This window comes from Telopea speciosissima, chromosome 5 (genome assembly GCF_018873765.1).
Source record: "Telopea speciosissima isolate NSW1024214 ecotype Mountain lineage chromosome 5, Tspe_v1, whole genome shotgun sequence".
Taxonomy (NCBI): Eukaryota; Viridiplantae; Streptophyta; class Magnoliopsida; order Proteales; family Proteaceae; genus Telopea; species Telopea speciosissima.
Window position 1 is genome coordinate 12,164,770 of NC_057920.1, and position 16,424 is coordinate 12,181,193.

A 16,424-nucleotide genomic window follows, 5' to 3' on the forward strand; every position below is an offset into this window, starting at 1 on the left:
TTACCTTTGCGAGTGATGTCTCATCTTTGTCTCCTCTAATCTTTTTAATCACCTTTCTTTATGGATGAAATCTGTGATAAGGACTTGAGGTTTATTGAATAATTGTGCTTAACAATGGTGCCTAACTACTTGTGGGTATGGGTCTTATCAGCCACATGCATGGGTAAAGATATATAAACTGTCACTAATGGGTAATGGCCACTAATGCTAATTGAGAAAGAGCTACAGAGATTAATTTAAGGAAAACTACTATTAATTCCCAATGGAAGTTTTACAAACTCGCAGCTCAGAACCTTTAATAATGGCCATCCATAATCAAAGAGTCCTAAAGCTCCCATAAGTCCAAGCTGTATTGAATATGTGTGTGGTCTATGGACTGTGGACCCTGATGTTTCTCAGATCCTTCGTTCCTACCTTCTAAAGTATGTGTTTGCACCTTCCGAGGCTGACCCAACTCACTAATGAGGAAGTTGGGGAAGTCTACCTGGAATTCTATTGGAAAACAACTCATCTGTGAAGTTTTCAGCAGTAGTTAGCCATAAATTTTCCAACTGTTCTGTTTTGTTGATCCAGTGACTTGCTAAAGTGTTGATTTTGTAATCCGAATTAGTTCTAAGTTCTAACACCAACCTGCTTAGACCAAGCCTGTGAACGCTGAGAAGGAAATACTGAGAGTTTGAGCTATATTGTGTATGATTGAGCCACAACTACTTGTTTGATCTTTTATGGGCTTGGGTAATGAATCCCTATCCCACTTGCAATATCCGCACCAGCTGTATATGAAGTCTCTGTTTCTTTCTTTTCTCAAGAAATGAGTCTCTTTAATTTCACTTCATCCTGATATACCCCAAAGAATAGTTTTAAAACCAGAATGGACCTGGACGTTATAGGAATCAGCCCCCTTTTGGGAATCAAACCGGGCGATTTCCTGAAAACCATCCAGATTTTGAGAACCAGCAGATTTGGTTTGATTACTTACTTCATAAAAATTTAAGGGAGAGAGTTCTCCAAACTGGCAGCTTGGTTTGGAGCATAGTTCAAAATCTCATTTCATTTCAGTCAAAATTTCAAATATATCGAGTATTTCGGTCGAGTCGAAATGAAATGCAATATCGAATTGAAAAAATGCAATATTTCAAAATTTTCGATCATCTCGTTTTGGAAATTTCAAAAATCTCAATAATTTCAATCATCTCGTTTCAAAAATCTAGATCATTTTGACATTTTACACCCACAAATGACCAAGCAAAACTCATTGAAACAAAAAACCATATTCAACAAAATTTCGTCAAAATTTCGGTATCTCAGAAATTTCGGTCAGACCGAAACACCGAAACAAAATGAGATTTTAAACCTTGGCTTGGAGAAAGCACCAATTAGTGATTCCTTAATACAGGCAACTGGGCAAGGAGAGAGAGACAGACTGACGGCATAGTCTCCGCCTCCAGCTCAGAGAACCTTTTCCAAAAAATTTGATATGTAAGTTCATCTATGGAGAAGTGAACCTTCAAAGACTTTTTACTTCACAGCAACCCCTATGCTAACTTCTGTTGCTATAAAATAGATTGATTAATTGTCTGATACCACATGTCAGATAAATTTTGTCTATGACCCTATTTTACTGGTTCCCCTCTACCAAAAATACAGAAGTTCACTGGTTCCCAATTCGGGATTCCCATGTGTGGCGTTCCAATAGGAAGGTTAAGAGCTGTCTGAAAGCCATTGTAGTTAGGCTATAGCAAATCTCTCCAGACACATAAGAAGCAAAATTTCATTGGGAGCTTATAAAATACATAGTTACATACCACCGAGGGTTCACGATATCATTTTACACCCATTCCCCCCCCCAAAAGAAGTGTAAACACCAACCCGTAGTTTTAAAACAGAACTTGCCACCAAGACACCAAGAAGGCCGACTCTGATTTTGCCCAGTTCATTGATTGCCAAAACACAGCTCACAAAAGTGTTACCCACATACTTAGATATGAGAGGATTACCATAAGGGTGGTATTTCCGCCATTAGAGGGGCGGGGCGATCATTTCGCCCACCCCCATGTGTTTGGGCACAGCCTGCAACCCCGGCACAGAAAACATTTTCCCATTTATTATTTCAACCATTGGATAAAGGATCAAATATTGGTTGGGCTGATCTGGTTACTGGTTAGCCTAGCTCAAGTAACAACTGTTTCAGATGGGCCAAAAACCTGAGCTCATCCAAACCTCGCCCGATCTTTGAGGCTTGGGCTGGAATTTTTGGTTCGTAGTCCCAGCTAGGAATGAGAAATCCCAGCCCGAGGCCAAGGGCAGGTTGGGTTAGAGTTGAGGCGTCATACCGCAGCAATGTTCCTTGTGGCATCAGGCTGCCAATGAGTTGTGTGTCTACCTTTGCTCCACTGGTTCTTGTTTGTGCTACGAGAGAAGGCAAGAGTATCTTAACCCTCAGCTCTTTCGTTGGGTTTCGGTCTATCTCTGCTATTGTTGTTGTATTTTGTATTGTATTATTTACTTTTCTTTGCAATAAAATCCTACCTTAGTTGAAAATTTCAAAAAATAATACATTAACAGACAGAAAGGCCGAGAGGGATATGCCTCCCATCTGCTAGCCACGAGAGCCTCTGAGTTTGCCCACCTTTTTATTATTCTTTTTTTTATATTTATATATATATTTTTTATTTATTTACTTTTTTTTTGGGGGGGGGGGGGGTGGGAATGGGTTTTACTCCAAATTTCCAATACCAAGATGATGCTAGACTGGAGAGAGGAGCCCACTTTTAGGGTTTTGCATGGACTTTGAAACAGATCGATAATAACCCTTGACTAAAAATACTGAGAACATTTTGAATCCATCCCTTACTCCAACTACCTCAGCACAATGGTGAGGTTGCTCCATTGTGACCTAATGGTTGCGGGTTTGAGTCGGGAAATAGCGTCTCCGCGAAGCGGGGGTAAGGCTGCGTACATTATGACCCTCCCCAAACCCTGCAGTGGCGGGAGCCTCATGCACTGGGTGGACCCTCTCTCTCTCTCTTAAAACTGCCCCTTCCATTCCTCTTGTTTCTTTTTCTTTTCCTCATCAAAGTAATGACAAAGTGCAACTAGAGAGAGAAGCTGGCAGCAACAGCTAATAATTACTTCAAAATTTATGATTAAGCATTTTGATGAAAACAACTTACAGGGCAGCTGAGCAATTTAGAAGCAGTAGACTCAAATACTGCTCGCGGTTTGCATGAGGATCTGCGGGCCCCTTAGGAAGAAGCTCTGAGAGTCATCATCTGAAGCATTGGAGATCACTGTGGAGACCTCTTTAGTCCTACTTATCAAATGAAATCCAGAAAAATGGTTTCCCCAGATATCATATGTGAACTCATTACCGAACCCTGTTTTTTCCTCAGCCTTTACAGATGTCTCCTTCAAGAGTTTGGATCCAGGAGCCCGAGCTGGCGGGGAAATTGCAGAAGTTGAAACTAAGAATGATGGGGAGCCAACCTCACGAGGTCCATCCCAAACTGTGCATGGAAAAGTAGCAGAAGGCAATGGAACAGGTTTACTAGTTTCTCCTACCACAGAAGGCTGCTCTTGAGCATGTAACCAACTATTGCAGCAGTAGTCGGTAGAAACCTTAGACTCCAACAACCTTGACTGGCCAGCAGCTTTGAGCATTTGTCCCTTCTCATGGCTCCGATCATCCATACGAGCAGCTGGGTCCTTCGCCTCAATGCCATGGTCGACTTCAGGAGACAGAAGCCATGTTTGTTTGTGTTGTGTAACCAATGTGACAGGGGACAGAGGTGAAGAAGGTGTAGAGTTCCCACTCTGACTACTAGAAACTTCAGGCATCCCAGTAAACCCTGCACCAGCAACCCTTCTTTTCCTTCGTTTTCTTCCCTTTTCTTTTCCAACCCTAACTGTGAGATTACCAGTTTGTGATGATTCTAGTACACCAGAGCTTGCTACTACTGCCATAGACTTCAGTACCGAAGATGATGGTAACAATGACATTACCTTTTGAGGTTCTGACATTTTGATACTTTGTCCTTGACCATCCTGCATCAGTTTCATACATTGAGCAGCTGTCTCTTGTCCCTGATGGCCACTAAGACAATCAGATCTACAAACTAAACCCAGCTTAGAGGTTTCATCGTCCCTGACAGACCTTAACATACCATCCACACTACTACAAATAGAACATCTGTTATTCCTCTGGTGTCGATGCTTACGAGAAGATATCCCAGCAGTGCCAACAGTAGCAATGGGACTTCTCTCAGCCTTGAATAAGTAATCAAGCGCAACCAGGATCACTGGTTGGGGAAAGCAGCAGTATAATATAAAAAATAATACAAAAGCAGCAACAAGGACCACCATAGAAAATTTCACCAGGAACATCCTGAACAATGACTTCTTACAGAGATTGATCATGTATGCAGGAAGAGTTGCCTTCATAGGGATAACGAAAATACCAGTAGCCAGGGCCAGCTCAAGATCTCTTTGAACCACAGCAGCAGAAAAGTCGGTCTGGTATGAGATCAGAAGCCTTGCTGATTCCCCGGGTTCAAGAGCAAAACCTTTACAATTATGTACAATAAACCCATCCAACTGACAGTCAGTTCCAGAAACTTCAATGCTATTCACCTCCAGCGGAAGGTCCCCGGTGTTTTTTGCATACAGTTCTTTCAACAATGGCTCAGAACAGATGGAGCTAGTGTCTTCAATGTGAAACAAAAATTCTGCACCTGAAATTTTGGGAGAAATCGGCATTTCGAGGTTGAATTCTAAGCTTTGAACGGGCTTAGATCCATCAAGAAGAACCAAGGAAAGTGACCCTCCAAATCCCCCTAGAGGCAACCATTCTACACCTGAAAGATTGTTCCTTATCAGAGCAGAACTTCTCCACCGACATCGATTTGAAGGGTGAAAAACAATAGGCCCAAAAAGGGCCATTCCATAAGAATGGACATAGGCCTCTTTTACTGCAGCTTCTGCTATCGAAAACCCATATATCAGCATTGACTCATTATTAATTAAACTACTCGATGAAACAGGTTTCAAAAACTCATCAGCAGCCCTGCATTGATCAATTATTGCTCCTGAATTCAAAACAAGCTGCATTATGACCGGTTGCTCACTAGGATTTTTCACAGTGATCCACTTAGAACAATGAGTTCCAACTTGAACCATAGGGAACAGAATCTCATGATCATCAAGCACAGACATGCCAGTAGTTGTGCCCTGAGACCTCCAATTTTTCAATACCAACTCATCTGCTTCTGCAGTCTCCAATACCTTTAACTGGAAGTTTACAAAAACCACACTATGACCATTAGAAGACAGAAATAACCTCTGCTATAGCAGAAACTTTTTATCACAAAAAGGTACGAAACCATTAAAAAATAAATAAAACATATATAGGGAAATGAGGCGGTCATTTCACCCTACACAGCCCCACTGTGTCCACCCCCGAGATGTCAACGCTCACACTCTCATTGGCTGCCGTGCGCATGGCCCCTGCACTCCATCATAGAACGCTTTTCCTATATATATATATATATATATATATATATATATTATAATAAAACCCTAGCTGCCAAAGTTTAGGAGCAATTCTAGTCCATCCCTTCTGGGACCCTGCAAAAGCAGGAATTAGCACCAGGTTACATCCCCTTTTCTGTTTTAGGTCATATTCAAAGTTTTAGTTTACTATGGAGTTAAATTCCTGAGTCATTTCATTCGAATCTCTAGTCAAGGTAGGATAAGTTAGTTTCTATTTATCTTTCCTATTTCAGACAAATCTGATATGTCAATGCGTCATTTAGTTCCCTTGAAAATTGCATGAAAAATAGGGGAACTTGGTTCAAGGTTAATTGAAAAACCAAGAAGAAAGCCCCCTATATCGACGATAATATGGCTGAGACAGGCCACTTTGATATGTGACTTATCAAGGGGGTCCTTCATTTACCCAACAGTTAGCCTGCTAAATCATGAAAAGTGCGGGGCACGATGGGAAGCATTCTAGGTAATAGTGTTATAGTCCTGATGGAGACATTTTCCTCTCTTTTTTTTTTCGGAAAGAAATTACTAGGTTTTGTTGCCAATCTCCTTCTCAGCAAATGATTGGAGCTATGGAAAACCATATGGTTTGGTTGTTGATACACCCTAGAATGGTGCTTATTTGGTACTAGTACTGTATCCTCCTCTCTACCACTTCACTTTCCATAGAACCAAAGTATAGTGTTTTTACTGCAAGATCTCCAGAGAAAGACCAGTTTACTCATCATTGTTTTGCTGTTATTAAGTTGTTCATTGGATTTTCTGGAAGTTACAGCCCATATAATTAAGATTATTTTAGGGCTATTATTGTTTTCTTAAGTTTATTAACTGAAAGTAAAAATTCAGGACAGGGCAGACTACTGGTCTGATTGCTCTAATGAATCAATATCCAATTATTTTGAAAATCTTATATAGTTCGGCTGATTTTTGCATTATTAGCCATATCAAATCTAGATTATTGACCCACCCAAGTGAGCCCATCATTACCTGCAAGCTTTTCCACTTGCTTTTTCAAGAAAGAAAAATCAGTTGCGCTCTTATGTAAGAGGAACGAAATTGGTGAGAATCCATTACGCTGATACAATGCTTTGCAGTCCTTAAGCGGAATCAATATGCAGACTCTTCACTCATGATTAGGAGAATTAAATCCAATCTTCAGTTGCCTCAAAAATAAAGCATATGGAAGAAAGGAATGATCAAAAGCAAAAAAGAAGTCGAAAAACAAAAACAGAAAAAGGCACTTCACACCAAGAACCAAGTTCAATGGCATCTTGATCTACAGTTGCCCTTGATATTTTGGCATTATCATCAGACACAAAGAACTCCCAGATTTTTGTTCCGTTGTATCTTCAGGGAAGATTGAATAAGAGACTAAGAAGTTGAAAACTTTTGATTGCATATCTGTTGCAACCAGTATTTTAGTGTTTCTGCTTGAGCTGTAGGAGATAAAATTCTCATATACAGTTCTCAGAGAGGGAGTCCACTTGGTTTACCTATCTTGATAAAGTATATGATTGGTTTGAAGAACGTCTCGGCTTTAACTCTTAAATAGAGTAGGTTCTATTAGTTATTACTTGTTAGTATAGAAATATCAAAAAGATTTGTACGATGTCTCATCTACAGCAATCCAGGTTGTGTCATCCATAAAATGGATTGAATCTTTTTTTTTTTTTTTCTTCTAACTTCGGAAGAATTGATAGATACACAAGGGGGAAGAGTCGAAGAGATTCCCGGAATCAATGTAATTAATTCTTCATATTCAAAAAGATCATCAGGAGAAAAAAAAAAAGGAATGGAATAGGAATAGAATATTCTGATTATGTTAACTGGATAAACTTCGAACTTTTATCGTATGGAATGGATCAAAGTCTCACTGGAAGAGTAAGAACTCAACAGGACCCTACCTCTTGAATCAGACAGAGAGGTAGGGTCCGTTGAGTTCTCACATTTTCATGTCTACAACCTGGCCCATTCGATTACTAGAGGGATGAACCCAATCCGGAATATGAACCATAAAAGAAAATACCTATTAAAAGATCACAGGAATACCAGTTACAGTAGACAGATGTGAACAGAGGCCAAATATACTATATAAGAATTCAAGTATACAAATCACTGTTTCCTAGAATTAAACAAAGAATGTGAATTTCAGTGCTGTGTCAAAAGACTATCACATATTACTACTATTTACAATTTATCAACAGAAATCCCCACTAAATCTGTCAGGTACTCAGGCCTACTAATTGGAACAAAATTAACATTTTTAATGTCCTTATGGAAGGATTTTCTCAAATATATCCTTGCATTCATTAATATAAACAAGGGGAAAAGATCTTTGTCCGGGAGAGTGGCCTACACCAGCACTCCCATGAGTCCATCTCTCTCTTCCCCACATGAAAAGACACCTCTGCCCCCTTGTTTTAAGGAGGAGAGAGATAGAAGCATGGGAGTGCTGGCGTAGGCCACACTCCCGGAAACTGCTTCCCTATAAACAATTAATAAATTTAAAGCAAAGAAAGAATAACTTATTCAGCTATTAATAAGATACAGGACTTGGAATTCATTGCTCAGTATGGTTGAGAACCACACAAAAAAATTCAAAAGAATATAAATTCCTCAAATTCAACCTATTAGTTGTTTTACATATAAAGAAATAGTCAAGTCAAACTCAATCAGAACTTGTTTTATGTCGCAAAACAACTTCACTATTTTCTTCTAGTCCTATCTTCTATTTGCAGTCATTCTCTCCTCCTCAATTTCCTATTCCTTCGCAAGAGCTCCTTAGTTCTTGAACTGTTTCCAGGCTCTGCATACCAGTCTTCTAACTAATTCTTCAAAAACTCAGCCATGGCAAATTTGGGAATCTAAACCAAGTATAAATGCGGAAGCTTAACTTTTTTAGGGGTACATGACATAGTGACTTAGGCTCTCTTTGGTATCGTTTATGTTTTTGTTCATGGAGAATTTAAAAAAAGTCATTAATGAAAACCATTTTTTATCAAAAATGAAAACCAAACGGGTGCTCGTAGATCAGCTCACAAACCTATTACTAAGACAAGTTAGCACGCTCGTTTAGTAACTACTTATGTATAAATAATTTTAATTGGTGGGTGAAGGGATTCCCCCATCAACCATCTTCCACCCCATAATATATTATATATATCTAATATTATATTAGATATAATATAATAATATATTACATAATATATTATTCATAATTTATGGGAGGCTTTTTTATATATTATATAATAAATACTATATAGGGAAAATTTCTATCACTCCCCTGAACTTATACTCTATTTACTTAAACTCCCCTGTCAGAAGTTCCACCTTTGATTCCTCCAAAAAATGAACTCTTACCTCTTCTTCTCCCCTGCTATTTTGAAATGGCCAAATTACCCCTCCTATTAACCGGTTCTCATCACCGTCTTCCTTTTTATAATTTTTCTTTTTCTTATTCTTCTTCCTCCGTGAAATCGCTTGAGACGATGGCTGGGATTCGGTCACGCAAGCGTCAAGCAATCAACAAATCACTTCTCCTAGCGGGACTAATTGGATGTTGCAGACGAAGAAGCTCAAGAGTAAAACACTTGCTACATTCATGTAGAGATTTATAGTCATCCCGAACTCCATTAAATATGAAAAGGGTGTGAGTATTCTACCATGTGGCTCATCCATTCCACCAGGTTGTGAACTAACCACTTTAGTGGATTCCTCTCCTTCCTGGATGATTGGATGATCCTCAGCTCCCGGGTGATTGAAGTTTTTACACCAATTGGGTTTTGCGCTGGTTGATTCCAGAGGAGATTAGATTAGGATAATATAGATTTAGGCATGGGATATGGAGATATTGCAACCAGAATAGTGGGAATTTTCTTATGTGTACATGGTCTTGCATTGACCCAAGTACTCCAAGGAAATCACTAATAAGTTCCTACAGGTAAGACGCAAAGAGGATGTGGGGCGAAACTGCGGCCTCTGCTTGAAGCCCATGACGCAAGCTGACGAGGTGCATATAGAGACACACTTGATGCCCATGTGTGGATGTGTCTGCACTCTGCCACAAACCTATGAAACAACGTGTTTGGGACAATGAGAAGCCTTAGCCTCCTCTCATTCCTCAATTTCCTCCTGCTCCACAGTGACATTACCGGGTGGGTCTATCGCAGACTTAGATTTAAACCAAGGACCAATGTAGCACAGGTGACTTTCCGCGAGTTTTGACTTTCGGTTCAAATTCTACACCCCACCACGCAATCTTACAATCTTCCAATTTGTGGTTTTTTTTTAGTGGGCCTCCAGGGCTTGTCCATTGTGGGGGGGGAGGGAGTGGGAGAGGAAAAACAAAGGTGGTGGTTGCTGATAGGGGGATGGGGCTAGTTGCATATGGGGTGGGTCAGGGGTTGTTGAGAGGGGGAGGAGGTGGTTCGCTGCATTCCGAGGAGGAGGAGGAAGAAGAAGAAGTAGTAGTAGTAGTAGTTTAAAAAGGAGAAAGACGGAGGATGAGAACCGCTTAAGAGAAGGGGCCATTTGACCATTTCAAAATATCAAGGGAAAAGAAGAGGTAGGAGTTCCTTTTTGGGGGGGAATTAGAGGTGAAACTTCTGAGAAGGGAATTTGAGTATATACTATATAGAGTGTAAGTTTAGGGGAGTGATAAAAATTTTCCCTACTATATATTATATTATGAATAATATAATACAAATATAATATTATATAATAAATAATAGGAGAAAGTACGATGTTTGGTCGCATCCCCCTATGCCCTCTCACGTGGGTACGCAAAAAGACCATCCTACCCCTGTTAGTCGATGCCCATGGGTGCGCTGCCATTGGCTCAGCTGCTGGCACAATGGCCATGCGACCAAGCAGCGTTCTTTTTCCCATATATAATATAAAAAGGAAGACTTTTGTTATATATAATATATATAATATTATATAGGTAGTCAAGCGTGTGTGTCTGTGTGAGAGAGAGAGAGGGAGAGACTTTGTTTCTAATTTTCGTTAGTTTTGCTATTTTATCCCCACTTAAGAAGCAATTGTGCACATGTTCATTAATCGTACCTGCATAAATGACCAAAAATGAATTTTTAGCCATAATAGATAAATGGGTCTAGACCTTATTATGGTTTATCTATTATTCTGATTTATTTGAAATAGAAATAAGGATCATAAATGATACCAAACACCTACAAAAACGTTTTTGTGTCAGAAAAAACAAAAATAATAATGATACCAAAGAGAGCCTTAGATACTTGGCTTTCTCATAACAAAGCCTTAAATATAACTTTCAAAACAAGGATTATCTATAATTATCCTATCAATGTAAAAGAAGGTTAAAAATAAAGAAATTTATAAATAATAACAGAATTCAACAAGGCCAGTATACAACAGTTGTGCCATTCACCACTTACAGTATCTAATGTTTCACAAGATTAACACATCTTCCACACAGTTCAGTGTCACAGTTAACTATTTGTGACTATTATTGGTCTAGGTTACAAATTACAAGTGTAGATTTAGCAAGAAGGCATATAAGTTACATGTGCTAGTTTTTTACAACTTTATGGATCTGTAGGGTGTAAATCAGTAGTAGACACATCACTAAATTGAGGTACTAGGTTAAAAACTTAAGGAAATCTATTGATTATCTACCAAATAATAAATCAAGAGGGTTGGCTTCAGGCTTGGTTAAATTTATCTTGTCACCAAATCAAAATTTCTGCTATATGTCCACAGGGTGGTTCCATGTGATAGAGGACCCGACATCCATCTCGTTGATCAAATTTCACCCCCAAATAAATAAGGGAAGTGCCTCAAAAGTGAGTACAAAGAGCCAAAATTACAAAAATGCTACTGGAATACTGGACTCCTTTCATTTGAAATGGCACTTGTTATTCAATGAAATTTTAATCTCACTTACAACTAGTTCTCATGCTTCTTTTGTGCTGGAATTCTATGGATAAGCTAGGAGTGGGGTCCTCTACCACCTGGACCCACCCATGTTGGCCACATTGCAAGTTGGTGACCGGCTAAGTGTAACCAAGCAGGGTTACAACTGGACAATCCCACTACAGATTTTTTTTGGGGTGGAGGGGGAAGCAGCGTGAGGAGACAGGAGGGAAGGGAAGGCTAGTTAGGTGCGCCAATTCAGCCTACAAACTAAATGAGCAATAAAAATTCCTAGGAATTAATGAATTTGATCATTTTTTTTCTTGGAAACTGAGATCTTCAATGAAATTGAGGACTCATTAACTAGAGATAAAGTGGAGAGAATTTGTGTGCATTGAGCCTGACCTTGTGGAGCAATGTAAAGATTGGGAAAGGGTTTATTATGTTTTTATTCACCGTACTCCTTTGGGAAGGAGTTTATTTTGTTTTGAGAGGGAGACTCCGCAAAGTGATTATTTTAGGTATCTGGGCACAATCATAAAAAAAGAAGGTGATATAGAGGATGATGTTTCACAGAAATTAACATAGGAAGAATGAAGTGGAGAGGTGTGTTAGGAGTGGTGTGTGATCGACGTATTCCTTTAAAAGTTAAAAGGAATATTTTATTGGACAGTCATACGACCAGCTATGATGTATGGTGTGGACTGTTGAGCAATTAAGAAGTATCATCTAGATAAACTCAGTGTAGCAGAGATGCAGATGTTGAGATGGATGTGTGGCAAAACTAGGAAGGATAAAGTAAAGAATGATCATATTAGAGCTGATTGGGAATAGCTCCGATACATAATAAGCTACAAGAAAGTCATTTAAGGTGGCATGGCCATGTTCAACAGAGGCCTTTGGATGCTCCAGTACGAAGAAGTGATTTGATTCAGATTGAAGGAACTAAAAGAGCCAGGGGCAGACCTAAAATGGCCGTAGGAGAAGTGATGAGGAAAGACATGCATAGTTTAGGCCTTGTATCAAGTATGACCTCGAATAGAGCTGGTTGGAGGGCAACGATCCATGTAGCCGATCCCATTTAGTTGGTATAAGGCTGAGTTGTTGTTGTTATTGTTGTTTACCATACCCTTGGCTTTAGGTTTTGTACACTAGGCCTTTCCCTTTTCCTTTAGGATGGATCTGCACATTCTCTTTGGCTATGTGCCTAGTTACTTTATTCTGTTATGTAAGCTTAACAAATTGTATACAGTTTTTCTTCAGAAACACGGCTTATATATCTCCCACATTTAGGGTGTGATGTAGAATTATGACCCCCAGTCAAGATCATTTAGTGTTAGGCTTGATTTCCAGGCAACTAGAGGTTTTCCTAAAGGGTTTTGGTACACATTCTAGATAAGATTTTATGGTATGGTTTCTGCAAAATTTATCTATCATTAGATGGGTTTACAATGGAGCCAAGAATTGGCAAGGTAATCATGTCACAACTTCAGAAAACTACCATGTTCTACTCATGAACCGTCTTTCAAGTATCACATGATTTTTATTTTCATTATGGCAAAGAGTATAAATCAAATGTTACCACTCAACTCTACAATCATCATGGAACTGTAGAAACAGAAAAGTAGGAACCAGAATCAGCATAGCTTTACCTGCATTGACGACTGAATGCCTCCATTTAAAAGTCGTGTTGTTGCATTGCCAAACTTGTCCTCATGATGAAGGTGGTATCCAATATATGAACTTGGTTGACGTCCCGAACAAGTGTGCACTACATCTTGGCAAGGAATCTCAATTTGTGGACTGCTTGAATCATTTGTCACTAAAAGTAATTTACAGTTCAAATGTACGTTTGAAACCTCAGAGGCATGATACTGAGTATCAACAAGTGCACGAGTATAGGTAACAACAGCAATTCGTGTAGCAGTACCAGGGAAAAGTAATAAACCTTCCATGTATTTGATTTGGAAAATCCTAGCTCCATCAGCAATTTCACTAATCTTGACGATACTTAACAGGTTTGGAGCCCCATTTCTCAGAGAGAGTGCAATATCTATCGTTTCCCCACTATCACATGGCACAAGAGCCTCAAGAGAAATAGAAACCAAACCTGTATGTTCACCATATGCTGCCTTACCTCGCACTTCTGCTTCAAGAGGAACCATAATTGTATCAGTCCTACCTTGTGAAGAACTCTGCAACTGCACACAAAAAGCACCAACCAATTTTCCTTCACTACAAGAGGAGAAGTCTATCTCTAGGATGGTTTCACTGCTGTGAGGACCAAGCTTCCAACTTCCATTAGGCTTAATCCCCATCAATGGCAAACCGACTTCACCACTCCTTATGTCCAACCACTCTATATCACTCAGAAAATAACTAAACTCATCAGAGCCCCGAAGAGTGTCCATTCTACAAACAGCTTCTGCAGAGTATGATGTGCTCCCTGATGAGAATGACACCCACCCAGTAACTTCCTGCACATAGAGGGTCTCATTGAAAGGATTGTGTATTGACAAATTCTTGCCAAATGATCCTTCTGAAGAAACATCCAGGCCTATCAGAGGCTGTGTGCCATAAGGGGATTCATTAGCAAAACCTTTTGCATGAACCAAGAAACCCCCAGAACTTGTCTGTAAGACCAGGTGAGCTGAGGAAGATCCCAATATTCTTGGTAAGAAGACAAAACAAATTGAAGCAACTTCACCCGGACCAAGCAACATATCATCAAAATCGCAAGGGTAGAACTGACTATCGGTGCTGAATGGTTCATAGACATGTAGGAGGCTATCATTGCAAGTATTCTCTACAGTCAAGAAAGCTAATGAAGGAAAGTATAAATAGTTTTGTCCCCAATCAAGTAAAGGAGGTTTTATCTCCACTTTGAATGATGAAGAACTGTCACCAGAACCTGATCTAATTGCCTCAAAAGTCTTCTCTGGGCTCTTAGTCAGTTTGCATCCTTTACAGGAGGAATGATGATTCCAACCAACACTACTGTTCTGCAGCAATGATACGTCCTGGAGTCCACTTCCAGAATTCAGAGAACATGAAACAAGGCTTCCATTTAATAACTTAAACATCCGATGGTCTGGCAACTGGCTTGAGTTACCATCCGACATACCATGAGGAACTGGCCCATCAGGTAATGTAGCATCAATCTTTCTCCCAGGAACTTCTAGAAGAGATGCTTTAAAATTATCTTCTTCAGGGAGAAAATCAGGCAATGTTGAAGGAAAGCAAAAGAATTCAGAACTGGTACAGACATTCTTAAAACTGGAGAATGTTGGAGAGTTGCCACAAGCATAGTTTGAATTAACATCACAACCAAAAAGGTCTGTAAGCCCTGCATCAAGATTAACACCATTGGGTCCGCAAGCCTTACAATCAAAATGATCCCTCATTCCATTCACTTGTGATGCTAAATGGTTCCTCTCAGTACATGACACACACAAAGCAAGGCAGAAAAAGATACAGGAAAGAACCAGAACTAGATGCAATCCATTGAATGGACGAAGCAATCTCCTGTACATGAATTACAAAAAAAAAAAAAATCATTAGTGACAAAATTAGTTTAAATGACATACACAAGTCCAGACTCATTTCCCTGACAGAAACGTGAAAAGTGGGGAAGACACTAAAATTATCAAAAGAACAGGTTAATAATTACTGCATAGTATTTCCAAAATGACATGAGGCAGAGAAAAATATGCAACTCAACATTTCGATATGGTAAAGAGTTGCATGAAAAATTTTCTAAAAATAAGAAACATTAAAATTGTAGTAAAACTGTAAAAGAAAGTAAAGAATAATTAATGAAAGTTTGTTTGTACGATGGGTTATTGTAGAATTATACAGACGATCATTTATTCTGTTCCCAATTCAGTATCGCTGCTGCATAACATCATCTCTACTTTTCATTCCACACTGAAAGAAATAAAGCTTAAATTTAAGTTATTTATATCATCAAATTACAAATCGATTCAATTGATGACTATATTGAATCATTCTAACGTCAATACTTTAGTAAATGTGGGACGGAAGAAAGTATATACAATAATATAAGTACGCACTTTTCCTATTTTTGCTTCTAATCGTATCATTAAATGCTAACAGTCAGTCTTGAATCTTGACAAACTATGCTGTACAAGTGTAGAAAGCTTCAGAAAGCAAAAAATACCAAAAGAGAAACATGAAAACACAAACCACAAGTTCATTTCTACCAGTAGAAGCTGGTCAAAAATCCTAAAACGAAGTCAAAATCACCTCATACGTAGAGGTTCCTAATCGATAGTCACTCAACAACATCCATTAATAACTAAATGAAGAAAACCATATAATCAAAGCAAAACGGGAAACAAAACAATCCAGAAATAGCACGTAGAGTGGCAGAAATTAATCAGAACAAAGTAAAAGAGAAATCAATGATTGGGAGGGAAAGACTAAAAAAAACTAACGAGCAAGCAAGAACGATGACACGAAAACTAAAGCCGCAAAGAGTGAGAAAAATCATTGAAGATAAAAGAAAACAGTCGAAGATTACCGATAGAACATGGACATCTGTTCTTCAGCTCTGGCTGTTAGGTAAAGGTTCTCCATCTCTGAACAATAAAGCCAACCATCTGGCTTTGTGGATTAGGGTTTTCGTTCGTTTTCGGCCTAAAGTAAGAGCAATTGGTAGAGAACAGAGACAGCAGAAAAGAAAACACAAGTCACCTGAAAAAACGGAAGGCTGTGGAGAACGATCAAGTCGAGACAGAGAAAGAGAGAGAGAAGAGAAAAAAAAATGCTCCGCCCTCGCTTCCGTATAGCTCTCAAATTTACCAAACTACCCACATGTTTCACGTTAAAAGTTAAAACTAGGACTCATATCCATTTTACTGTTGCCCTCTAATAAGTAATAACGAATATTTTTGTAAGCTAATAATCTTTTTTTAGTTTTTACACCGAAAAAAAAAAAAATTTTGTTTTCTGTATGAGAGTGTAGC

At 39.0% G+C, this 16,424-nt stretch overlaps 1 protein-coding gene across 1 annotated transcript; it reads right to left on the bottom strand.

The window, feature by feature from the left end:
- Positions 1-3,110: 3,110 nt before the first annotated feature.
- LOC122661649 lies at positions 3,111-16,203 on the bottom strand. The gene is made up of 3 exons (XM_043857118.1): positions 15,980-16,203; positions 13,089-14,961; positions 3,111-5,286 (listed from the first exon to the last, which is right to left on the bottom strand). The coding sequence occupies exons 1-3, from the start codon at positions 16,033-16,035 to the stop codon at positions 3,205-3,207; spliced, it is 4,011 nt and encodes a 1,336-aa protein (XP_043713053.1). The 5' UTR covers positions 16,036-16,203; the 3' UTR covers positions 3,111-3,204.
- Between the last annotated feature and the right edge of the window lie 221 nt (positions 16,204-16,424).